At 37.6% G+C, this 27,716-nt stretch overlaps 1 protein-coding gene and 1 pseudogene across 2 annotated transcripts in view; one reads left to right on the plus strand and one right to left on the minus strand.

The window, feature by feature from the left end:
* Positions 1-2,492, plus strand: part of CNTN3 (contactin 3) — a gene marked incomplete at its 5' end in the record, with an annotated part of 246,338 nt that extends 243,846 nt beyond the window's left edge. Inside the window, 2 exons of the mRNA XM_079712276.1 lie at positions 162-330; positions 2,300-2,492. Of these exons, the coding sequence (XP_079568402.1) occupies positions 162-330; positions 2,300-2,400 (270 nt within the window). The 3' untranslated portion in view covers positions 2,401-2,492. The remainder of the gene's footprint in view (positions 1-161; positions 331-2,299) is intronic.
* Positions 2,493-8,496: 6,004 nt separating this feature from the next.
* LOC307058867 (AN1-type zinc finger protein 6-like) lies at positions 8,497-10,719 on the minus strand (annotated as a pseudogene). The gene is made up of 3 exons: positions 10,632-10,719; positions 9,262-9,476; positions 8,497-9,138 (listed from the first exon to the last, which is right to left on the minus strand). The product of its transcript is annotated as an AN1-type zinc finger protein 6-like (transcript).
* Positions 10,720-27,716: the final 16,997 nt, after the last annotated feature.

Raw genomic sequence — 27,716 nt, forward strand, 5'->3', positions numbered from 1 at the left:
CTGATCCCTAGTCTAAGGTGACAGAGCTATGAATGCAGCCTATATTTTAGTGGGTATGGAAAACAAACAATATGAATGAAGTAACATCAGAGTAATAAGTTTATGAAAAAAATAAAAGAGGGCACTATAAAAAAATCAATGTGTTTGTTCATGCATTTTAGGTTTTCTATAGGACTAGCAGTCAAAATAATGTGCAAGTGCTAAACACAAACAGAACTTCAGCTGAACTTTTGCTGCCCATTAAAGAGGACTACATTATTGAAGTTAAGGCCGCAACGGATGGCGGGGATGGGACCAGTAGCGAACAGATCAGGATTCCAAGAATAACCAGTAAGTTGGTCGAAGTCAACATCTCCTTAATTCCTGGCATCAGTTATGAGCCCCCAAGAGAGAGTCAATCAGTGCCTCCCTCTCCACTCTTTTTTCTCCTACCATTTCTTTCATCTGAATGCTGAGAAGATCTTGGAATATGAGAGATGAGGGCAGGAGAAATTCCTCAAGAGTGGTGCAAAATAAGAATGATAAGAACAGAATAACAAAAAACATTGAGAAATATTTAGCAAATTTTATTAATTTAATTTTTTTCTCATTCTGAGCTATGCATAAATTTGCCTTTGGATTGTCATAAAACAGAATTCCTTAAGCATTTCTCAAGGGCAATGTTGAACCCACAAAGTGTTTTTAAGATCTTTAATATTCCAGTTGTTTGCCTCTGAGAAATTATAGATGAATCTTATCAGGTCTTTACCAAGTAGAAAATTTAGCGTTGTTAAATTAAGGTCAGAACCCACTTGGCCAAACCAAAAGACACTTTTTAAAAAAAATTCTTAGTTTCTGATTTCAGTGGAGTTTCATACTTGCTTTTCTTTTCAAAATCCAAATGAAGCCTATTGTATTATCGAAATTGTACTTTTAGAGTTCAGGGAAACAGACTTTTCATACGTATTTTACCAGTGACAGTGTTAGAAGAATTTTTATCTTTTAAATCTCAAAGGTGGAGTTTTGTGGCCTCAATTTAAGTACTGCAGAAGCCGTGCTGTTCTGTGGTTCTTAGTAACCTAAATTACTTTGCTCCCTGTTTCTTTTCATTGAGGTTGGCCTAATCTATAATATTGGGCATTCAAGATTAAAACCCTTATTTGTAATCTTGGAAAACAAAATGAGGGACATCATTAGCAAGTAAAGAGAAAGGGAGATGTGGAAACTTGGAGGAATTTTATCTCTTCATGAAATCATAAAGACTGCAATACTTAGACCAAAACAAACAAGTAACTAAATGAAGAAAATGGGAAATATTTATCTCAGAACTGAGTTCTGCAACATAAAAATATGTAAAAACCATTTAGGACTACAGACATTTTAAAAACTGTATGTGCTTTAATAGAGCAAAACCAGGAATTAATTTAAGCTTCTTATTATTATTATTATTTAGGTTTTTTTTTTTTTTTTTTTTCTGTACGCGGGCCTCTCACCGCTGTGGCCTCTCCCGTTGTGGAGCACAGGCTCCGATGCGCAGGCTCAGCGGCCATGGCTCACGGGCCCAGCCGCTCCGCGGCATGTGGGATCCTCCCAGACCGGGGCACGAACCCGTGTCCCCTGCATCGGCAGGCGGACTCCCAACCACTGCGCCACCAGGGAAGCCCTATTATTTAGGTTTTTAATTAAGACCTGCTATCTTGTTCCTAAGATAACTCAAGGTTCAGAGGTAATATTACAATATGGCCAAAGTGGAACTGTTAAAAGGAATAGGTTCTGTGCTTTTGCAGGAACAGACAGATTTTAGCATTTGAGGGTTGCTGAGTCAAGAGTAGCCTTTCCCTCTGACATCTGCCTTCTTGTTGAGTTTGCATAGATTGGTGCAGACAAAGTCCAACTATAGGAAAATGGAGCTTTTATAGGAAAATTGATTGCTTTTTTAAGATGATATTTTATATTATACATAATAACTTATCTAAAAATGTACAGAAGAGAAACAAACATATTTCCTAACCCTTCTCCAATGAAGCTTTCTTTAATTAAACCATTGAATTACCTCAAAATTGTCTGTAATGGAGTATAATTGTTTTCAAAATGATTAAGTTGTTTTTCCACTTTCAATTAAAGTTAAATAATACTAGATGAACAAAGCCCAGAATCGTTTAAGAAAACTTAAGTATATGAGAGTGTTTATAGATACTCTTGGCAAATAATATATGCTACGTTGTTAAATAACATGAAGGCTAATGTTAACTTGTGGTAGTAAGTTAGTTACTTAAATGGATACAGTACTTATTAATGAGCTGTTTATCATCTTTGACAGATATGGATGCAAGAGGTTGTACATCAGCTATCTCCAATGCCCACCCTGTGTCAAGTTATATCTCTACAGTACTGTTCTTTATTGTAAACACCCTGTGGTGATAGTCACTTTTTTTTTGGAAAGTTCATTGGTTACAAAAAAAGTGCTTTCATGATATGCAGTGATTATGCATGTTTTTTTCCAACTCTGTATTTTTAACTTTCTACATAGGTAAAATATGAATATAATAATAAAAAAAACCCAGTAAATCCTTTTAGGGGAATCTGAAATGCCTTAATATTTACTTGATACACCAAAGGAATTTACATATTACATACATCCGATTTTTGATAGAGACATTCTTATGATTTTAAGCACTGCCTGTGGATAAAGACTCCCATGCTTCCATGTATACACACCCACATGCAGACACATACTTCTGTGGGTTTGGTCTTGTTTTTTTTTAATGTAGAAAAACTCATTTACTCCAAATGCTTTGCTCCCATTGTAACAGCACTGTTTGAAAGACATAATTAGTGTTAGTTAGAAATGCTCATTTGAAATACTCAAGGGTGAAAGATACATTTTAAAAATTACCCTGTTGGGCAGAGGGTGCATGTAATTCAAAAGAATGTTGTTGGAGATGCTACAGTAGACTTTGGAAGAGTGCTGTTTCGTCCGGGTATACTGCTGCGTGGTTGTGAGATTCTTTACAAATCACTGTTCTCTCTACTTCTCAAGCACTCACCCTTAAAATGTGGAGATAATAATACCCATCTTATCTGCCTCTCCCCCATGAATTACTTGCTAAAAGATAAAGAAGGAAATGTGAAAGTGCTTTGTTAGCCCTAATGCACTAGGCCTGTGCAAAATATTAGTATGAATTTATTTAATCATATTGAAGTCCTGAGGACCAGCCACATTTTTAAAGTTTGCACTCCATTCTAGGTAATGCTTTCTTTTTCATTCCATGATATTATAAAACTGAAATGATCACATTTTATCCTCTCTCAAAAGGTTTAAAAAGTGAAATAAAGTAAAAAGGGATTGTTTCCTTCACACCTAAGAACAAGCTTTCAGGTTTTATTAAAACATGGTGGAGAAAATAAGGAACAACCTGAATCTTAATCCAGATATTAAACAAAATTTACGTGATCCTTCATTTCCAATCTCTGATTCCATCAAGGGACCCTCTCTTTTTTGGATGGTGGAGATGGTTGTTAATGAAATCCAACCGTTTATGAGAGTGAGCCTGGCAGGCTTTTTAGTTCCTGAGCTAAATTTGTAATAGAACCATGGCCATGCTGCTGACTCAGTCTCTCAATACATGGTGTTCAAAGGATTGTCGAAGACATGACTTCATAGTAGTATGTAAAAATATATGAAAATCAACAGATTGAGTGTTACACATTGCAAAATCAATTTTTTACCTCTTTCCTGTCCATTTCACATTTTGCAGGAACTTGTTCTTTGCAAAGATATCTGAATTTGAAACCAACAGGTATCAAAAGAGAATACATATTAGCAAAATTCTGATATTACCATAGAGTGTTACTTTACATTTAGAGATCACATTTAAGATAAAGTCATTATACACAAAGAAGAACAATATTTATAACTTTTCAAGGTCTGTATATACTGTATATATCTAGAAAAATTCTGAATGATGAGTAGATTTCATATGACCATTGTTATTTCGGGTCAAAAAGTGGAGAAACACTTTCTCCAATACCTGTATTTTATGCTACATGTAATGGAGTTGTACCTTTTTATTATTTGGTAATTCCTATAATATGTTCCTATACTTTTCATTTTCAAGGCAATTACTCTATTGTTTCATGGTGTTTCTAGAAATATATCTCCATGAGATATGTACTTTGTTTCATATTGAAAAGTATAAAATTTACCTTTAAATTCCTGTGTGTGTATCCTATGGTTATCTGTATGTATTATTTTTTATTATTCTAATAAAATTTATAAAAATCAAGTGCCCATGCATGATTAATTGTGGTATGGTCAAAAAGAACATTTTAAGGGGGAAATAAGTGGGCACCATAATAGTTATGCTGATGCTATCATTTCTTATATTCTTCAGCCTACTTTTAGTCTTTCCATCTTTTAATCTTTTTTTTTTTTATACGCTAATGACTGAGTAAAATCAGCAGTTTGAGACAATGCCCTCTCTATTAAAGGGATTTCAGCTCTGGGGAGACGAGAAGAAAGAGAAACAGAACATTCACTTTATAGAATTACGGTATCTCGTTTCTTCTGACTTCTTCTTAAGTTAATGTGGCTACTCCCACTTTTCTGACAAATATCTTCTTAAGATTAATATCAACTTATCAACTGTTTCATTGACTTTCCTTGGTATCAGTGTTAGAGACTTGCTTCTAAACAATCCTTGTGGTATAGTATATTCTAAATGTTTGAAAATGTATACTAGAAAAAGATTAGTTTTCAATTAGTAAAGAGTGTTAAAAGTTATTGTTGATGTAAGGAAAATTAGAGCTAAAATAATAATCATTTTCTTACATGAAAATTCAAAGATATATTTAGAAGTAGGAGAATTAAGTGAGAAAAGTATGTGTAGGGGTTGTACCACGGTATGAAGGTGTGCGTGTGTGTGTGTGTGTGTGTGTGTTCATGTGTGTGTGTGTTCGTGTGTATGCAGGGGTATGTGTGTGTGGGTGGCTGTAAATTGAAGTCTAGTTGTACTAGGTGCATTAGTGTACCCTAATAAAGGGCAAAGAGCTGGGGAATATGGAGAAACAGATTATACCACCAGAACCAGCCCTGATGTCCTCTCCCCCGAAGCCAGGGCTGTTTGACACGGCACAATTAGGTCAGCAGTGAGTCATACTGCCTTGATCTGAATTGCATCCCCAGAAGTTAGTGGCCCTGTGATCTTGTACTAGTTCTATAACTTCTCTAAGCTTCCATTTCCCTGTCTGCAGAATGGAACTATGGTGGTATTATCCTCATAGAGTTGTCAGATCTTCAGTGACTACTAAACTCCTCTGCACTGAAGTTTCTTCTTTTATGAAAATGGAGGTTATTGATGCTACCCACTTAGAGGGCTGGGAGTTAGGAAACAAGATGATGTGTGAGTGCTTAAAACCATGCTCTTAGCATTCTTCTTCCCATCAGTAGGTAACTATATGACACTGGAAGACAGAAGACATCGTTCGAAGGTGGCTTTGTTGTATACGTTTAGAGCTCTCCTTTGATCTCATTCTACTGAGAAGAAAGGTATATGATTCCAGGAGTTCCTAGAAGAGAGGGTAAAGTGATGCTAGTATCAGATTAATTTTTCATAGTAATGTAATACTGATCCTATTAAACAACATATCTTCACTCTCCATGTGCCAGGCTCTGAGTTAAGCACTGTACCTTTGCTAAATTCATCTTTACAACAGTCCTCTTAGTTAGGTACTATTATCAAGCCCATTCTACAGATGAGGAAACTAAGGGTCAGGAAGATTAAGGACATTGTAGTAGGTCATTCTAGCAAGGGCATAGTAAAATGGGAGTCTAACCCAGGTAATCTGGCTGTAACCCCTGAGTCTGAGGCATGAAGAGGTTTTTAATCCCTTTCAAAATCAGATCCATTAGATTTAGAGATTCTGAATAAGCATCTCTAATGTCAATTTGTAGTATAATTTGTTCTGCCCTCTATTACTGATCATAATTCAAATTGGAGAACTGAACACCTGGGAAGACTTCTTTTGGCTATCATAAATTTTGATACTCTCTAATTCTTACATGGAAGGCTATCCAAGCTAAAATTGGCCAAGCGTAAGTATTCTTTAAAAATTATAAAAATATTTGTCTGTTTTTTAAAAATAATTTTTAGGTTTTATGTTTAATTTTCTCCACCCATTTTTTTTTTAATTGAAGATGGTTTGTTGATTTTCTTTTTTGTTTTGTTTTTATTTTCATTACTATTACCATTTTCAATGAAAACCTAACAGTATAATTCAATTAAATAAAGAAAAATGATTAGAATGTTACAAGTTTTTATTTTTCAATTAAAATCACCCCTGTCGTTTCATGTTCTTATAACTCCATCTTTTTTTAAATTTAAAATTAATCTTAATTGGGTTCAGTTATTTCTGAAGTATTTTACCCTTTTTAAAAATGAAAATTGTGCCGATACTCATTATCATTTGGAATCACTTGAGTAAATATTGGAGGTAAAATCACCACAGCAGCTATTAACAAATTTAGCAATTAGTAAGTTGTACCATTCTTTTTAAAGAAAATATGTAAACAGAGAGGACTGTGATTCATTTAAATGGTTAGGTGTTTCTGCTGTTACTTTTATTTGAACCCTGTGCCCTAATTTAACATGTCTTGCTTTACATGTAGGTGATAATTACCTCTTGAACTTGCACGCAGAATAAATGCCCTGATACAGAATTAAAGTTGTAAGCGAGGGTGCTTCTGTTATTTGTCAGCATTCATTCTTATTTACTCTTATTCTGCCTGCTGAAATTATCTTATAGCCTGATGATTCTACCTTGGTCATTAATACTGTGGGGAAGAGAAAGAATTAGATCCTGCATAATTGGATGTTACCTGGGAAAACTCAGAAAAAAACAGAGACAAATGATAAGAACAGCAAAGCAGAATTATTTTACCATCAGACAGTAAAATGGGACAGACTAATATAAATGACAATGCTAATGTAAAATGTCTATCGAGACTGGCTAATGAGGAAGTGAAGGGTCCATCCAGTGTGAGTGATGTATTGGCCTTTCCAAAGCATCCAGACAAGAATGGCTGCCCTTCCAAGACTAAATTTCAAGATCACATATGGAAATGCTCATTGGTATCATAAACTGTGGCACAGTAAGTACACTCATTGTGTGTAGCTCATATTTATCTGTTCAGTACCTAATTGTTGAGTGAAATCAGGGAATTAATCACCATTTTGTCTTAACCCTCACCTATTTTGCTTGCTTAATTTTTCCTCCTGTGCGACCCCTGAAGATATTAAGATATGATGATTAGGAGACTAAGAGGTATTTTAAAATGTGTTTGAAATAATGATAAGCAGTAGATCATCTATGTTGGGAAAGTTAACCAAATTGGGATGAAACAGTATAGCATAGTGGTTAAGAGCATTTGTTCCCAGTCATAGATCTGGGCTGGAACCCTAGCCATGTCCCTAAATAACTGTGTGATCTTGGACAAGCAGGTTAATCTTTCTAAGACACAATGCTTATCTCTAAAAAGACACCAATGGAAGGAAGGACCTGCCTTGGAGGATTGTCATGGTAAGAGGACATGGTCTAACCATAGAAAGCTTTTTATCATAGTTTGGCTAATGGGTACTCAATCAGAAAGTCTAATAAGTTAATAATAATATTATTGGGGTTTTTTTGTTTTGTTTTTACAAGCGAACATTATGGTTTTCCTTTTTAATTAAAGAATGGTGGATAAACATAAATACAGCACAGTTACTTCAGATCATTCTTCATATTGTATACACACAGACCAATGAACGTAATCTGAAAGAAAGCTGCAGTCAGCAATGAAATGCATACAGCTTTTCCTTCCCTCGCTCAAAAAAATTTAAACACACACAAACTTAGAATCTCATCAGCACACACTCTCCTGTGACAAATGATTCAGACATTAATAGTGGGTGCAAAGAGACTATATGCTAACATATGTATAACCTTTGTTAATGAAAAACAGAAGTGGCCATAATGATTAAGATACATTCGGTTACTGATAACTAGTTGGACCCTAAAGGGCATTATCAAAAGAGAAATCGTGCTGCAGAGAAAAGCTATATATACATACACAATGAGAAGAGAAATAGTGCTGCAGAGAAAAGCTATATATACATACACAATGAGAAAATAAACTGCAGGATTAACGCATGCATGTTTAATACTGGAAAAATCCCAGCCCTCCAAAATTTCTCCACGTTTGTTATAAAAGCCTTCTGCACTCAACTAAAATTAAAATGATCTTGAAAGGATAATACTTGTAAAGTTTACTTAAGTCTTTTCAGCCACAGAAACTGCAATGTAAATAAATGTTCAGAGTCATTTTCAAAACAGAAACAAAAATCTATTCTGATGACATGCATGATTAAAAGGTCTATGCAAGGTACATTGCTCTACATTCCCAATGACTAGGAAAAAAAACCTCAAGTCAATTTTTAGTTTGCAGATGGTCAAAGGATTTTGTATTCCAGCAGGAGTTCAAGTCTTCTGGATCTTTTCACCAACAACTACTGGATTTTCTTTTCTGATTTTCTCAGCAGCATCAGCTTTGTAATTGTAAGAGCAATAGTGTACATCTGAGTAATGATGTACACCACAGTAAACATTTCCACACCGGCATTCAAACCCAGTAAGTCCCATTTTCTTCCTGCACATGAAACAGCGATTCTTTTTTTTTTTTTTTTTGGTTTTTCAAGAGACTTACTTTGCTCTTCAGATGGCTGCTGTGCGGTTTCTGATCCTGAAGCTTGCAGGTCTTCTTTTGCAGGTATTGCTTTGTTCACAGATGTGCTGTCCACTTGGGAAGATGCTACAGATTCTGATAAGAGTGACTTGATACAGGGCTTGGCTGCATAGATGAAGATGTAGAGTCTAACGCCAACTGAGCTTCTGGGACACTGCCATCTGTGCCCTGAACTGGTAAAGACTCAGACTACTGACAGAAGGTGCAGGTGGGCTTATTCTACCATTACTACTATTCTGTCTCTGAAGATGTTCTTTATAACATATTGAACACATGCCATTTGTACGAGGGTTTCCATAAAATCCGCAGCCAGTGGAACAAAGTATAGGCACTTGGCTGTGATTAGTTTCTTGAGCTATGTTCCTCTGTTGCTCACTCTGGTAAAAGTATAGGGACTTTGGATTAGGGTTCCTACTGCACCGAGGATGCTTTGTATTCTCTCTCTGTACAGCAGTCCCCACTTCCCTATGTCAGGTTGCCTTTCCTGCTGTTGCTTAGGCTGGCGGCGGCTCTCTCCGTCTGATGCGCTGCCCGCTGCCGCCGGTCGCCACTAGTGAATGAGGACAGGCGAGGCCACCGAACTTCTGCTCGCTCGGGCCCGGCCACCGCCTCCAGCCCCTCCGCCTGCTGTTTATTAAACTTTTCTGTTTGGTTGTTCGGCCTGTGCCGCGACCGCAGGGGAGAGCTCCAGGAACGGCCGGCACCCGGCGCTGACCTGATGATTGGGTTTTAAATGCTCAATTATTTTTCAAGGGTTACTTGTAAAATACATACACAGGATGACAGTATTAAACCTCAAAGGGTAGTTCATTAATTCTTCCAGAGTTTCAGATACTGGTCTTGGGACAAGATGTCTCGTCTCCAGGAGGTTACGTGCAAGTTATAAAGCAAAGGAAAGGACTACAGAGTAATTTGAGGATGAGAACGATATTGTAGAATATATGCTCAAGTAGTTGTGAGAACTAAGGTAATGTTTATAGAGCTTTTAGCAAAATACTGGGCACATGTCAGGCACTCAGCCTCTGCTGGTTGCAATCCTTTTTCTCTCAAAACAAGATCCAAATGGCGGATAGCTCAAAATGTTGCCACAATCAAAGCCAGTAATACTGTTCAGAAAGATGTTAAATCTCAGACTAAAAGCTTTACTGCTTCTGCCTTAATCAATAAGGCCTATTCATGACCTCATACTTGTTCCTCATGAATTATGGTAATTAAGTTGAAAACAGGGTCCCTTGTCCTGGTAGAGCTCATTTGGCTACAGAGAAGGTTCTAGATGTTAGACTGAAGAACATGAGGGGCTGAGAGTTTTTAGAGAGGCTTGGGAGAGGGGAATGTGTTGAGGAAGAGGAAATCATGGGACTGTCATACAGAGTAAAGTAAGTCAGAAAGAGAAAAACAAATACCGTATGCTAACACATATATATGGAATCAAAAAAAAAAAGATTCTGAAGAACCTAGGGGCTGGACAGGAATAAAGACACAGATGTAGAGAATGGACTTGAGGACACGGGGAGGGGGAAGGGTAAGCTAGGACGAAGTGAGAGAGTGGCATGGACATATATACACTACCAGATGTAAAGTATTTAGCTAGTGGGAAGCAGCCGCATAGCACAGGGAGATCAGCTCGGTGCTTTGTGACCACCTAGAGGGGTGGGATAGGGAGGGTGGGAGAGAGACCCAAGAGGGAGGGGATATGGGGATATATGTATATGTATAGGTGATTATCTTTGTTATACAGCAGAAACTAACACAATACTTTAAAGCAATTATACTCCAATAAAGAAGAAAAAAGGAAATCATGGGAAGAGTGTCCAGAAGCCACACTTTGAGAACAGGACTTAGTTTAGTGTTCTTACCTAGAGCGGGTTACCTTCATCTTCCAGGACCACTGCCGTGAGTGACAAAGTCCTGCTGGCCCTGGAAGTGCCAAAGGGGATTTCTTTGGCTACTGCTACCATGTGAAAAAAAAAGCTTTCTTACTTGAGAAATTAAGCACGTTTGTCTAAATTTGCAACACCTGACTAGGCCCTTTCTGTAGGAAAGAAAGCCATTCTCTCCTTGGGTTTTCCCACTTCTATAAGAGGAGATGCTAAGGAATGCAGAATGGGGGGGGAAAATTCTAGTTGCCATAGCTTGGGAGATTCATTATGTAGTAATGAAATGATCTCAAAGAGAGAGAAAACGATAAATCTAGGCCAAGATTTCAGTTTAAAGAAAAGGCAAGGGGGAGAGTAAGTGCTAGGTATATTTTCCAATGTAATGCTAATTGAAAACATTTCACTTACGTTCAGGGACATTCACCTTTCACTGAAAGGTCATTCAATACCTTCAAAGAGAGTTTTCTTTAAAACGGCACGTACCCATACTTCTAATACTTCTAGCCAGAGACTTAAGTTCTGTGGAGAGCTTTCTGCTGACAGCCTGTGTTGTTGAAAAGGCAGTTAATGGCTACAGGTGTTGTGAAGGTAAATGAGCCCCAGCTGCTCAGGAGAGACGTGAGGACGCAGAATGCTCCTAGGCAACTGGAAGAGACTTGCAGCAGACGGTGGCTTGCCTGGGGGAAGAGCTTCCAGATCTAAGCAACAAGCTGGTGGAAGGAAATGATGCAAGCTGTGAGCTGAGCATCCAGCTTGGTAGGTACACTTAAATTGTATTTTAGAAGGGATGGTAGAGGAGAATTTGGGGAAAGATGACGATGGTGTGCTTTGGAATCAGATAGCCTGTAATGCCTGAATCTGCTTCTCACTTGCTTGGGGCTTTTGAGCAAAGTGCCTGAGCGCTCTAAATCCCTTTCCTCACCCATAAAACGGAGGTGGGATATGCCTGCCTCTAGTGCGTGATAAATAAATGAAATAATACACAGAATGGGGTTATCGCTCTACGTGAGGAAGGAAGCCCTTAAGGCTCCGAACTTAGAATCAGTTTCAAGTTTTCTCCCATCTCAAATATTGCAGGAATGAGAAGGTTAGCGCGAATTTTTCTTAATACTTGAAATTTCATTCTGTTTATCATTTTCATTGACCCCATGTATAGACTTGCTTATCGCTTAAGGTGAAAACTGACACAGAAAACGGCATATTGAAAGGAGACGTCCACTGTTTTTCCTTGGGCTTAAAAGGGAGGTCAAAAAGAAAGAGTTGGGCTTCCCTGGTGGCGCAGTGGTTGGGAGTCCGCCTGCCGATGCAGGGGGCACGGGCTCGAGTCCCCGGTCCGGGAAGATCCCACATGCCGCAGAGCGGCTGGGCCCGTGAGCCATGGCCGCTGAGCCTGCGCGTCCGGAGCCTGTGCTCCACAACGGGAGAGGCCACAACAGTGAGAGGCCCGCGTACCGAAAAAAAATAAAAGAAAAAGTCTCTTTCCTTTACTGGTTCAGAACGATTTCCTAAAATGGTCATATGTAAAGAATTTTAGGTTTCTGCATCCTTAAGTGTTCGATTTCAGTTATTTTCCTTGAAACTAAATGGTATTTTCAAGAGAAAAAAAATGCATCAAAAATATTATTTTCTGCCTCTTCTCAGCATATTCCCATCTGAGTGTTTTAGTTGTTTTAAAGACTTTCTATACAGATAATGGAAAAACTTGACTCTTAGATACCTTCACATTTTTATGAGTAAAACATGCATGACATCCTGGAATACCTTCAGGCTCATTCTTATTTATGACATGTTTTTGAGAATTTGAGTAAGACTCTAACATGAAAACAGAGTTTAATCATGACGTTGTGATTTTTAAGGCGAAAAGTACCTTAATTAAACATATTGATCTGGATATTTTTTTTTCTTGGACAAATGTGAGATCACTTGTCACTTAATAAAAGAGTAGCCACTCTTCCAACAGCAGAAAAATCCCAGGAAGCTTTTCAGCCACTAAACTTGAGATAGAAAACCTTTGAGTGCCTTCCTATCAGCATCTACTACAGATTCTTTTCTTGGCTCTTCCTTGAAAATCCTGTGTTTCCTAGGCTGAAATAGACCCTGTGCACAGCTGTTTGTGATTTATAGATGACAGCCTGTGTTGTTGAAAAGGCAGCTAGTGGCTACAGGTGTTGTGAAGGTAGATGAGCCCCAGCTGCGCAGGAGAGAAGTGGGGACGCCGAATGCTCCTAGGCAACTGGAAGGGACTTGCAGCAGACGGTGGCTTGCCTGGGGGAAGAGCTTCCAGATCTAAGCAACAAGCTGGTGGAAGGAAATGATGCAAGCTGTGAGCTGAGCATCCAGGCTTGGTAGGTACACTTAAATTGTATTTTAGAAGGGATGGTAGAGGAGGATTTGGGGAAAGATGACGATGGTGTGTACGATGGTGTTTAGAACTACCAGCAAGTCCCACATTTTTCTGTATTAGGACATCAGAGGTTACTATCTAGATACTGCTGCCATGGCAGAGCATGGAGTATACATGGAAATAACTTATCCTGAGAATTATCTTTAAGTAAAGCTTCATAGAAGGAGGAGGAGTTTGTTTTCAGGTCTTCTTTCTGTATTAGAGGTTTTCAAACCAAAGTATCAGAATTGGGTTCCTGCCCAGCTGTCTTGAATCAGAGTCTCTCAGGATAAGGCAAGGAATCCACGGATTTTTGTCTAATGAGCTGATTAAAATGAACCATCAGATTTGGTATCCAATGTTCTGAAGTACAAATGAGTAAAAAATATCTGAGGCAAGACAAAAACATTTCTTAATAAGATGATGTGTAAAGTAAAATCAGACATCATGATTAAGATCTATGAAAGAATGAATCTGATTAAAGCACAGACTCTTGGCCTTAAGAATTTATAAACTGTGAGATTTACATCAAAATACTTTCTTAGTAGTATAAGAAGGATATTCACTGTTGTCTGTGAAAGAAAAAAAAATGTTAACAACAATTTAAATGTCCACAGAAGGAGACAAATTAAATATGATATGATAAATAGATGCTGTGGATTAGCATGCAGTACTTAAAAAGAAATCTGCAAGTAAAAAATATGCAAGACAGGTTGTTGCTTCGTAACCTCCTCAGGAGCTTCCTGGGTGTAAAAGGAAACAGCCCCCCCTCCCGACCCCTAGTAAGCAGAGGGCAGGAGAGACCAAAGAAAAAGGCAGACCTTTCCAGATTAATAGGTGGCAGGTTTAATAAGCACGAGAGCTTACTTAGAAGAAGGCTTGTCTTGTGTGGCTGCAAGACGAGTAGATCTCCATACTCACCAGCCAAAGGTGAAATGTTTATATAGATCCCCTAACTGGGTTTAGTAACATGCCCAGTCCTATTTCAAGGCTGTTTCCTTGGTACAGTTTCTAGGAGCAAGGAACGTAAGCTAAACACACATCCCAAGACAGTGGAGGTGGGATGGGAAGCCTCCAATGGCCTGGGTCCAGCCTGTAGTTCAACTGGCAGTCAAGTCTTTTTGATTACCTCCTCCCACACAGGTTTTTGGGTGTTACAGGCAAATATAAGATGAAAAAATGAATGGTTCTAATTATGTGAAAATTTAAATGATATTTTTCATTGTTATACATTCATGGAAGAGAATGCACTAAATCAGTAATAGTGGTTACTTACGGAATGAAGTGGCAGTATTGAGATTAGGAGTTGTGGTCAAAGATTTATTTAGCCTTATCCATGCTATTTCTCTTAAAATATTCACCTTAATTAAACTAATGTATTGCATACTTTATAATTTGCTCAGGTATATATAAAAAACAAAGTGGCGTAACTCTGTTGTAAAGTTACGGCAAACAAACAAGCCTCATGGGATATAACTATAAAGCATCTTATTTTTGTCTTATCACCTTGTTTTATGTTTTTTTCCAGTTTTATTGAGATATAATTGATGTATAGTACTGTGTAAGTTTAAGGTGTACAGCATAACGATTTGACTTACATATATCATGAAATGATGACTGCATGTTTCGTTAACATTCATTATCTCATATAGATACAAAACAAATAAAAAATATTTTTTTCTTACAGTGAGAACTCAGGATTTTCTCTCTTAACAACATTCATATACATCATATGGCGTTGTTAACTGTTGCCATCATGTTGTATATTCCAACTCAGGAAGGCAGGCTGGACAACTTGTCCTTCAGATAGTTCTGTGTGGGAAACATGTTACCGAACTAAACTTGGGTCCATCTGCCCTCATGTGGTAAAGCTAATCTACTAACACAGGGTTGTGGTGGAGGAAAGTGCAGCATTTATTACAGGCGCCATATAAGGAGTTCAGGCAGCTCATGCTCTAAAAACCCAAAAGCCGCAGCAGATTTCAGGGAAGCATTTTTTTTTTTTTTTTTTTTTTTTGCGGTGGCACAGGCTGCAGACGCACAGGCTCAGCGGCCATGGCTCACGGGCCCAGCCGCTCCGCAGCACGTGGAATCCTCCTGGACCGGGGCACGAACCCGTGTCCCCTGCATCGGCAGGCGGACTCTCAACCACTGCACCACCAGGGAAGCCCAGGGAAGCATTTTTAAAGGCAAAATGAGGGAGGGAAGTCACAGGGTATGTGGTCAGCTCTGCACAAGTCTCTGACTGGTTGATGGTGAGGTAACAAAGGTGGTGTCACAGGGGTTAACATTATCAGTCCTCAGGCTCCAGCCACTCTGGGGGCTATGTGCTCATGGTCATCAAGCAGTTAACATCTTTCATTTGGTGGGGGCATTGGCATCTGTAAAACAACTCAGGGACTGTGCATCAGATACAGTTATCTGTGTACTTCAGGGAGGAACTAAAGATTCTGTGGTTGACATATGGCTGATTTACTATTTAAATTCGTACCAGTTCTCCTGGCCCAACTGCTGTTTTTGTCGCTGCATGTTCACACCCTTTCAATCATTAATTCTTTTTTTTTTTAAATAATTTTAGCATCTTTATTGGAGTATAACTGCTTTACAATGGTGTGTTAGTTTCTGCTTTATAACAAAGTGAATCAGCTATATATATACATGTACATATATCCCCATATCTCCTCCCTCTTGCATCTCCCTCCAACACTCCCTATCCCACCCCTCTAGGTGGTCACAAAGCACTGAGCTGATCTCCCCGTGCTATGCACCTGCTTCCCACTAGCTATTTTACATTTGATAATGTATATATGTCCACGCCACTCTCTTCGTCCCAGCTTACCCTTCCTACTCCCTGTGTCCTCAAGTCCATTCTCTACATCTGCGTCTTTATTCCTGTCCTGCCCCTAGGTTCTTCAGAACTGTTTTTTTTTAATTCCATATATATGTGTTAGCATATGGTATTTGTTTTTCTCTTTCTGACTTACTTCACTCTGTATGACAGACTATAGGTCCATCCACCTCACTACAAATAACTCAATCTCGTTTCTTTTTATGGCTGAGTAATATTCCATTGTATATATTGCCACATCTTCTTTATCCATTCATCTGTTGATGGACACTTAGGTTGCTTCCATGTCCTAACTATTGTAAATAGAGCTGCAATGAACATAGTGGTACATGCTTCTTTTTGAATTATGGTTTTCTCAGGGTACATGCCCAGTAGTGGAATTGCTGGGTTGTATGGTAGTTCTATTTTTAGTTTTTTAAGGAACCTCCATACTGTTCTCCATAGTGGCTGTATCAATTTACATTCCCACCAACAGTGCAAGAGCGTTCCCTTTTCTCCACACTCTCTCCAGCATTAATTGTTTGTAGATTATTTGATGATGTCCATTCTGACCGGTGTGAGGTGATACCTTACTGTAGTTTTGATTTGCATTTCTCTAATGATTAGTGATGTTGACTATCCTTTCATGTGTTTGTTGGCAATCTGTATATCTTCTTTGGAGAAATGTCTATTTAGGTCTTTTGCCCATTTTTGGACCCGTTTGTTTGTTTTGTTGATATTGAGCTGCATGAGCTGCTTGTAAATTTTGGAGATTAATCCTTTGTCAGTTGCTTCATTTGCAAATATTTTCTCCCATTCTGAGGGTTGTATTTTGGTCTTGTTTATGGTTTCCTTTGCTGTGCAGAGGCTTTTAACTTTCATTAAGTCCCATTTGTTTATTTTTGTTTTCATTTCCATTTCTCTAGGAGGTGGGTCAAAAAGGATCTTACTGTGATTTATGTCATAGAGTGTTCTGCCTGTGTTTTCCTCTAAGAGTTTTATATTGTCTGGCCTTACATTTAGGTCTTTAATCCATTTTGAGTTTATTTTTGTGTATGGTGTTAGGGAGTGTTCTAATTTCATTCTTTTACATGTAGCTGTCCAGTTTTCCCAGCACCACTTATTGAAGAGGTTGTCTTTTCTCCATTGTATATTCTTGCTTCCTTTATCAAAAACAAGGTGACCATATGTGCGTGGGTTTATCTCTGGGCTTTCTATTCTGTTCCATTGATCGATATTTCTGTTTTTGTGCCAGTACCATACTGTCTTGATTACTGTAGATCTGTAGTATAGTCTGAAGTCTGGGAGCCTGATTCCTCTAGCTCCGTTTTTCTTTCTCAAGATAGCTTTTCAGTCATTAATTCTTCAGCCATGCTTTTGTGACTCAGGGGGCCTGGGAGACTACAGCTTTTCTACAAATAAGAGGCAAGCAGAGGACATAGTGGGAGGGCTCTGTCCTGGGAAGGCACCATAGGGTCTTACTCAGTCACACACATATCAATCCAGTGTGTCCTCAAAATACAGGTGACACACAAAGTGATCTCCTTGAAGCCTCTCAAACTGAGATAAAGAGGAAGAAATCATTCTCTTCCCAATTCAGGGAAATGAATGTTTGTGATAATAAGACCCAAAAGCCTCATCAAAAATCTTTTAATAACTTTGTATGGAGTGTATTCTATATAAATATTGCGTTATTATGTATACCTGAAACTTATATTGTAAGTCTTCTATACTTCAGTAAAATTAAGTAATTAATTTAAAAAAATCTTTCTCTATTTCCTCACCCATAAACTTCTTATGCTTTTTTAGCATGAGTCAGGGGTTTGACTCATAAAACCTGTTTTGCCCCATGCTGGGTTTTTTAAATTATTAATTTAATTTTTTTTTAATTGAAGTACAGTTTGCAAGTCTCACTTGGGGGTTGAGCTCCACACTCAAAAATGTGGACTCTGGTGTCCTCAGGCCTCATCTCAGATTTATGTTTCAGATTCGGTTACCATAGCATTGTCTTCTCAGGGGTGGCCTGAGCGTGTTTTCTTTTATGGGCCCATAGGCATGGCAGTGGGTGAAATAACACTAATCCATGCAAGAGTCTTAAGGGAGAAAATATCAGTACTTCGTTCTCCCCAGTCCTTAGAGCCAGCACGGTGGACTTTAAATGTAGGTTTTCTTCGTTGATTCACATAGACAAATGCTTGAGGATATAAGTGGAAATTTTACCTTTTCTAATCTTAAATCATTCTTGGAGCCAAATAAAACAGGACAAGGATGGGCTCAGAATTTGAATAATACAATAAAGCACAGGACTAATTTGCATATGTAGGTGAAGGAAGGGGGCTACGAATGGAGGAGTTACTTAGGGAGAGATTGGGTGATTAATCAGAAGTGGTCAAAGGAGTTTCTGAAATGCTTGCTTGGGAGGAGGCCCTGAAATCAAATTAAGGTTACTAGCTAGAGCCTGAGGGAAAGCTGTATTTCACAAAATCTTGGTGTTGTATATATATCTTTCTGTTTCATTTTTCTTTTTTCTAAAGAATATATATAAAATATATAATTGTGTAATATGTATGTTGTATATGGATCATGTATACATTATAGAATAGGCATAGTCTTTATATTCCAACTTTTTAAAAAATATTTATTTATTTGGTTGTTCTGGGTTTTAATTGTGGCAGGCAGGCTCCTTAGTTGTGGCTCCAGTGTTCATTAGTTTCAGCTTGCCAGCTCCTTAGTTGCAGCACATGGGCTCCTTAGTTGCAGCAGGCGGGCTCCTTAGTTGTGGCATGCATGTGGGATCTAGTTCCCTGACCAGGGATCGAACCTGGGCCCCCTGCATTGCGAGCTCAATGTCCCATCCACTGTGCCACCAGGAAAGTCCCTATATTTCTTAACTTTTTAAACTTTAATCTCTAAATATCTGCAATAATGTAAAACAAGCATATTTGAAAAAGAAAAGAGAATATTGAAAACTGAACATAGAAATTATAATGAAATTTAAACAAAGTTTTTAACTATGGGAATGTATAATAATTAGTGTTATATGAATGTCAAAGAAGAGAAATGTATTTGACTATAGGGTAAGAAAGGAAATGAACTGTAAAAGTCTTAAATAAAAATAAATATTCCAGGAATAGAAATGCTTTTGTCAGGTATCTGTGTTTACAATAATGTGTTTATACTCCTAGCAATGTTAATTTGAAAAGATGCTTTAAATTTGAGTTGTCAGTGTAAAAATATCACTTGGTTTATGAGACAATCGACTGTCAAATACATTGCATAGATACGCTGGACGTTTTATAGCTATGTCATCTAGACACTGATTTTATCCTTAAGAATTATTGGAAATCAAATTTAGATAGTTTTCCTGAAAAGGGTAAACTTGTCTATTTATTGTGAGAATGGAAAAGTTGAAACCATCTGTCAGGCAGTGGCACTTAGGAATTAACTTCAGACAATCAAAAATGAAGTTTTGTATGAGAGCATGCATTAATCTGACAGCTTTATGTCAAATAAATAACAATATAATATGATTTGGGGGAGTGGGATAGGTTTGTAAATAGTGAAACATTAAGAAACTAAATTTTCTTGTTTCACTGTCATATGGGTTTTTCTATTTCCTTCTGAAAACTTTTTTCAGTTATGTCTCTATATACTAAGATGTGTATAATTAATTATTTATTTGATGAATTGTGCTTTCAGTGTTTCCCTACTGTCTCATAAAAGAATCTGATGCTGATTGGTTTTGCACTGTTTCATTTACTCAGAAGTTAGGTATATATTTAACTCTTGGAAAGTGTTCTATAAATACCATCTATTAAAGAAGTTATCACAGCATATTTTTATCATTGGTTTGCTGGTCTCTCCACTCAAGACAGTAACTGAGTCTAGAGCAGGGAATGTGTTTTATCTGTCTTCGTATCTCTGGCATAGAGGCATTCTGCTTGGTAATTGGTAGACAATCAGTAAATAAGATAATTAATGAAATAAATTAATAAATGAGAGTTCTGGAGCCTTCTCTCCCATCTTGCAGTCAGATGTAATCCTCTCATTCCTGTTGCTTCCTATGCCAGTCTCTAATAACTGACACTTCTGCATGAATCATGGGAAAAGACACGAAATGTCTTTTCTCTTAATTAAGTGAACATTCCACAGTCTCTCCATTCTCCAGCAAGAGACAGAAGTTAAACCAAGATTCCTAAATGATGAAGCACAGCAGTAAAATCTGCAGTGTTTTTTTTTTTTCTGTAAGCCTAGCAGAGGTCTTGCTGAAATATTCTTATTTCTATGGCCTGTTGAGATAAGAGATTCAAGATTCCCTAATCTGCAAAATGAGAATAATGGTCATAGCATCTCAATAAAGTTGTTGAAGCGATTAACATAGAATACACGTAAAACATGGTGCATAGTCTGGTGTTGTTAGGAGTGCACTAAATATCAATAGTTGTCATTTACTGAGACCTGACATTGTGATAGAGGAGTGCTTCAGATCAGGCTCTTATTGAATTTGGGGACAGAAAGTCAGTTACTAAACAAAATCATTCTTTTCTTAAGCTGTGTTGTGCTTTTTCAGTATAAACAAAGGGTTTTTGAAATTTTATTACTATAATATTTTCCCTCGTCTTTACATTAATCTCCGTTTATAATTATGACATCTTCAAGAAATCCCTAATAAGGACTTGAGGCTTTAATTATAAAGCATCTAGTGTTGTGTGCATGTGCTTTACATATATTGTCATTATTTTATCCTTGGATCTGCAGAACTTTCATCTGTAACATGTGTCTCATTCAGTAATTAATGTCTGATTATCTATTGTAAACAAAAAAATCAATCATTCTAAGAAAGAAATGGAAAATTTTATTTGAGCCAAATTTGAGGATTATAACCCCGGAAGAGCATCTCAGAAAGCTCTGAGAACTGTTCCACCAGTTAGAAATCAAGGCACAGTTATGTAAGATTTTTTGAGGCAGAGGGCTGTACATCAAATGATGAATTATTGACAGTTTATGTAATCCAGATCTAAGTGTCTACCTGGTGGGTCACATGACCCCTTACAAGATCAAGAAGGAATGTTATCTTTTTAAGGAGTTGTCTTGTTGATGCTGGAAGAACATTGTTCTTTATGGGTGACAAGGTATTCCTGCTCATGGGGGAGGTTTGGTTGATGCATAATGCAGATACACAGTGCACAGTAAGGGGGAGAGAGGAAGCCAAAGGGCAGAGAAGAATTTATGTTTAAATTTTTCTTGTCTTGCCATAAAATAGAAATTTTATTTCACACTATTCTGAGTGGGCCTTCATCCTAGGCACTGGGATATAGCAGTTAGCAAGAAAAGCAATACCTCTGTTCTCATGGAGCCTCCATTTTGTAAGCAGTAATAGGCATTAGACAAGTGATCAAAAAATGAACTGAATAGCTACAGACTGTGAAGAAAATAAAGTGAGAGAACTAATAATGGCACTGGTAGGAAAGGGGGCCTTACAGAGTGAGAAGTTAGGGGAAGGAGGAGATTTCAGCCAAGAGCTAAAGGATGAGAGTTTTCTCCGTAAAAGGAGTTCAGACTGTTGTCGAACCCAAGTTTATGTGCCCGATTACAGTGAGGCCGAAGAAAGCAAAATGTCAGAGTTTGAAGGGAAAAGGTTTATTGCAAAGGCCAAGCAAGAAGAAAGGGCAGCTCATGCTCAAAAAGGCCAAACTTCCCTATGGTTTTGGGGGAAAAGTTTTTATAGGCAAAATTTAGGGGGAGGACTGCAGGGCATGTGACCTTCCTGACTGGTTGGTGGGGAGGTAACAGGGTAGTGTTCCAGGAATCTAGTCATCAGCCTTCTGGTTCCACGCAGTCTAGGGTCCAGTGCTTTTGCTCAGCCTGAAGTTACCATCCTCCACCTGGGTGGGGCGGGGGCCTTAGTTCCTATAGAAGAGCTCATAGATCTGTACCAGATTATGTGTAGCCCTTGAGGAGGAACCAGGACCCTGCTTTATCACTGCATTATTATTTCTTGACTGCTCCTCCTTTGCTTCTGTATTCCCTCCTTTCCCGAATTTGTGTCTGAATCTGCCCTTTGGCACTCAGGGGTGGTTTAGGAGGCTGAAGTCTTTTTCCTACAGATAAGAAACAGGGGACATGGAGAGGCTTTTGTACTCAGGAGGACCCCACAGTACCCTGCTTGGTTTCAATCCCCCATTTTCTTTTATACCTCTCAATCTGGAGGGGAATAGGTGTTGGACAAGAAAGGGACTAATGTTTTGGGTAGAGAGGTTTATCATAAACTGGGCAGAGGCATTCGGTTTTAGGGGGACTCGGTTTCACAAATATTATCTTTCCAAACGGAGAAATCATTAAGTCAAAGGCTTTGAGTCAAGAGCAGAGTCTGGAGAAGAGAAAATAGTATCAGATGAAGTGGAAAACATCTTGTTGACTTCTAGGTCATGATAAGAAAGTTGGATTTCATAGGCAGTAAAATGGGAAGCAATTTAATGTTTAAGCAGAAGATCAAACTGGCCACTGTGCATTAAATGGATTACAGTGGGGAGGCCAGTTTGGAGGTTAGTGTGATTGTGACAATGAGAACGTCTGGTGCGTGGGCTGGAGTAGCAAAAGGAAAGGTGATTGAGAAGAATGGGAACACTTTTGAGATTCTGGGGGCAAGATCAATATTAGTGTTAGTGGATTCAATAGGGGAGGATATGGGAAACTAGAAATAAAGGATGACTTCTTACTTTGTTTTTGTTTTGCTTTTGCTTGATCACCCAAAGTAAAACTCATAGGCCGTCTCATTTTAGATCTTTAAAAAAGTCTCTGCAGGAGAATACATGAGGATATTTTTCTTTTAATGTGTACTAGGTCTTCGCATTTATACCACGTTATAAATGTTGTCTTCTCTTTAGGTAGATTGTAGATCATTGTCAACAAAAATCAAGAAATCCATCCTACCCTTATGCCAAGTTAATACATTTGGTCTAAAGTTTATTTTTATCAAATTAACACACCTGCAAAGCTTAACGTTGTAAATCAAGTTTATTTTGAAAGGTAGTGTTGAATTATTTTCCAAATAAAGCAGCTTAAAAAAATTCAGATGTGGTCCTGTATGCACAGTGCTCTGAGTATGGTAGGATTTTTTTTTTTAGCATACCAATGTTTATTTGGTGATGTATAAAAAATATGCAGTCCTACAAAACTTTAAAGATTTTTTAGATCCCTGCTAAGTTTTTTTTAGACCCTTTTTTTCTAGAAAAAAATAGGTTCGATCAAATTTATCCTAATATTTCAATATCTAAGATACCACTCACAGAAATATTTTAGACATTTGAAATCACAGAATGAGTAAAATGGGAGGAGGAGCTTTATATGCCTAAGACTGTCTCTGTCTATAGGTGAGTTGGTTCTCCAATTTTTAACAAAAAGTCTACACTGGCAAATTGTTGAACCACCATTAATATAAACAATTTGGTCAATCCTTGACATCTTTAATGCATACTTGATAAGAAATGTATCCATAACATTGATATTTTAGCAATAGTTTTATCTGATGGTGTATAGAAAGGAGGCCAAGATTATATTGTACTACATTCAGTTTTAACTTTACTGAATACCACAAAATTTCCCCAGCCAGCATTACAATAGAAGTCAGCTTGTTGCCCTTTTACTTCTGTATAACACAATATCAAAAACATTTTATCTGCCAGTATGTGATTCTGGTGACCTTTGACATTTTTGAGCATATATTCTCATGCATCATTAGAGGTTTCACGCCAAACCAATAACACACTTCTCTGTTGTTTTCAAATGCCTCCTATATCATAAGGTTAATGATCAATAAAATGCACTGACATGGTTCTTTTTGCTGCCATACCTCATTATTTCTCTTTTCACTCAATCTCCACATGCTTTTAATAGTTCCTGAGTAGCTTTTGTTTTTTCATTTAATGAAGAGTAACTTAATGTGCCATTTTCTCTTTATAAAATAACACTCTCTCTGATGAGATTCTATCCATGGGGACCAGCTGTATTAAAGATGCCTTTCATTTGACCTAGGACAGTGTTTAACTCATCATTTGACACTTGTGTGCCTTTAAAAATTAGAAGTCTGTGTGAGATCTCCAATTTGTATGAGTTTGCACGAGGTTATAGAATTCATGTAAATGCTGTCTGGCTTAGGGGACTAAGAACTAGCTTTGGATCCTAAAAAGTGATCTAAAACAAGCCTCAGCAAACAGGACCATTAGGTGAAATCTGGCCCACAGCTTGTTTTTGTAAATAAAGTTTTACTGGAACACATCCATTCCTGTGTGTTTACTTATTGCCTTTGGAGGCTTTCATACTACAATGGCAGAGTTGAGAAGTTGCAGCAAAGACCACGTGGCCCTCAAAGTTGAAAATATCATCTGGCCCTTTACAGAAAAAAAGATTGCTGATTCCTGATCTAAATAAAATTAAGCCTGTTTCTTTTGGAAGCTACGCAAACCAGAAGTTTATTTAAGTTTTGATTTCAAACCTGAAGATAGCATCACACTTATTAAATAGGGATTCACTTGGCCAAATTCTTCCTTTTTTATTTTTACCATACACTAGGAATTTTTTCAAAAATTACAGTAGGTCATTTAAACAGTAGCTTCAGGTGTTTATGAAGTTAATAACTAAGGGCTTTCCAAAATCTGAGCACATAAAATAAATCTTATATAATATTTAAAATGTATATAACTTGGTATTTTTGAGGATACATCCTGTACTTTGAGTTTATTAATATTTACAATCATAGATCACTTAATTGTTGAAATATAACTAGTGTCTATCTCTTTTTTTAAAAAAAGAAAGCAATGTTTATTTGAATTTTAACTCATTTGCTCAACAGAATTTGACCACCTTTTGTAAGCTAGGTGCCACTCTAGGTGCTGGGAAACACATCCAGTGAACAAAGAAAAAAAAAAGTTCCTGCCCTTGTGAAGTTTACACTCTTGTGAGATTTTATGTCAGGAAGTACAATGAATGATTAAGCCTAATACTGCTTTTGTTCTTTTAAAGTCCTGAGACTTGGCTACATCAGAGTATTTTTTTCTTGGTGTTCTAGTAAAAGAGCATTGTGTTGATTAGAGAAATACCTTGATCCCAGATAATGTATCCACCTTTGTTTAAGATATTGATATTTAACCTTTATTCATCTCAGACACTTTAAGGATCTTTTGAGAGCAGTGATCCTTTCCCCAGGAGGGAACAATCCATTTAGTCCTTTAAATCATAATTTTGCACGTAATTTCCAAAAGCACAAGGACCCTCTCTAGTCCATCCACAGAGCTAAAAGCTATTAACCTAGACCAGCTATTAGATAAGTTAATAGGATTAAGGATAATGTGCTATTAGATATTTATAGAACTATTTTAAATATATAAATCTATTATACATTTTATTCATTCAGTGATTGATTTACTCCACACATATTTTACTAAATACTAATGCTCTTAGGTGCCAGACATTGTGCCAGGCAACACTATTATTCTCAAAACATTTTTTTATATGATTGGTTTTATGACACAACCTGTATGTTAAGTAATCAATGGAGCATCTTGACTGAACCAACTTTTTTTTTTTTTTTTTGGCTGCGTTGGGTCTTTGTTGCTGCACTTGGGCTTTCTCTAGTTTGGGCAAGCAGGGGCTACTACTCTTCCTTGCGGTGTGTGGGCTTCTCATTGCGGTGGCTTCTCTTGTTGTGGAGCATGGGCTCTAGGTGTGCGGGCTTCAGTAGTTGTGGCACGAAGGCTCAGTAGTTGTGGCACGAAGGCTCAGTAGTTGTGGCTCGTGGGCTCTAGAGTGCAGGCTCAGTAGCTGTGGCTCACGGGTTTAGTTGCTCTGTGGCATGTGGGATCTTCCCGGACCAGGGTTCAAACCCATGTCCCCTGCGTTGGCAGGCTGATTCTTAACCACTGCACCACCAGGGAAGTCCCTGAGCCAAATTTTATATAAAGTTTACAAGCAAACATTTGTGCATTTACTAAGCATCACCCCTTCTAGTTTCTATCAGAACTTAACTAAACAAGAGGAAATTTGCTTCTTATATTTATCAGGACTGAAACGAGAGGATTTGGCTATGTAATTGTTAGAAGGCTATATTTCATACAAAATAAGTAGAAGTAAAAATAAACTGTGGGGTTACTTTTGTTGCATTCCAATGTGTTTCCTTTGTGAAGTGCAAGACTATACATAAGACGAAAAGAAGCAGCTTCATTCACTGAATTCCAAAAGACAAGTCGTTGAACCCCTTGTATGTCTGTCAAGTATCTGTAATAATTTGAAACACCGTATTAAATATTGCATATTTTAATTGACATAGTTTAATTTTTCCAAGTGGCATTGCTAAGTTTTAATGTAATAAGCATTACCAACTTTAGATGAGGTCTTGTGAGAGCAGGTGACACCAGAATTATAAGTAGAGAGTTGTCTGCTATGAAATTATGCATTGATTTAAAATCAACACACTCAAGGATCTTATGGTTACAAATGAGATTTTAGTCCCAGAACAACCTCCTTGTGACTTAATCTTTACGTACATGTATTATTCTTATCCATGATTAAGTACTATAGGAAATACAAAACTTTCCTTTTGAGGTTACTAACTTCTTGCAACTGTAGTCCAGAGAGATTGTCACTTACCAAGTGATACAGTTTTTTAGTATAGAAACTAGCATAGAATGCAAGTCTCCGTGTGAGCCTGTCAATAAATCATTATCCCTTAAAATATAGAAAGAAAATTATTGAGCTTCAATTAAAAAAATCCATTAACAAGGGGAAGATTAAGATATGTTAAATTTCTTCTTTAAATTTAGTTATGAGATAATCCATGTCATCGATAATAGTTTTTCCCCAATGAATTTTAGCAAGGCATATCATTGAACTCTAAAGTTTAAATAACTGAATGGATAATGAAAAACTTACCCTTTGGTTCCATTTCTAGTAATGTATTAGCAGATGAGAATCTAGCACCAATCTTTCTTCTGAAAACAGTAAACAAAATGGAAAAGAGATACATATGTAGTCTAACAAGAAAGTAAAGAATTTAGAGCAATAGCTAAATGAAGGCAAGAGCCTGAGAATAATTGGAACAATGCAGCCTGCTTTCACCTTGAGGACACGTGCGAATCTCAGTTTTACCGAGTACCATTTCTTGATATTTCACAGGACTGGGGAAGGTGCTATTACGGAAGAAAAAAAAAAAAAATCCTAAGGCTGAGCCAAAATGAGAAAACCAAAGCAGGGATCCTCTTTTCTTATAGCTGGAACTCAAAAGTGCTATACTCTCCATCTAAAGGTGAATTAGAAGGAACTGTGAATTCACATGAAAATAGGGAAATTGCCTATAACCAGAAGCTGATATTTGAACAAGTCTGCGACATAAATCCATACTATGTGGTCAGTCCCAAAACACTTCAAGCCAGAAATTTAGATATAAGTGTTTCTCATGTAGTAGTACATTTAAGGGCCTCCCTGGTGGCGCAGTGGTTGAGAGTCCGCCTGCCGATGCAGGGGATACGGGTTCGTGCCCCGGTCTGGGAGGATCCCATATGCCGCGGAGCGGCTGGGCCCGTGAGCCATGGCTGCTGAGCCTGCGCATCCGGAGCCTGTGCTCCGCAACGGGAGAGGCCACAACAGTGAGAGGCCCGCATACCACAAAAAAAAAAAAAAAAAAAAAAAAAAAAAAAAAAAAAAAAAAAAAATGAGCAGAAAGCAGTTCAAAATCGATAAACACCTAAGGAAATAAGGCACCATGAGTGAAAGCCAGGAGAAGTAAGAGAAACAACAATTAAACTCACCTTTCTTATCAAGTGTGTCAGGTTTCATCCTGGGATAAAAGTCATAACTCATTACCTTAGAAAACAC

This window comes from Hyperoodon ampullatus (genome assembly GCF_949752795.1).
Source record: "Hyperoodon ampullatus genome assembly, chromosome: 10".
Taxonomy (NCBI): domain Eukaryota; kingdom Metazoa; phylum Chordata; class Mammalia; order Artiodactyla; family Ziphiidae; genus Hyperoodon; species Hyperoodon ampullatus.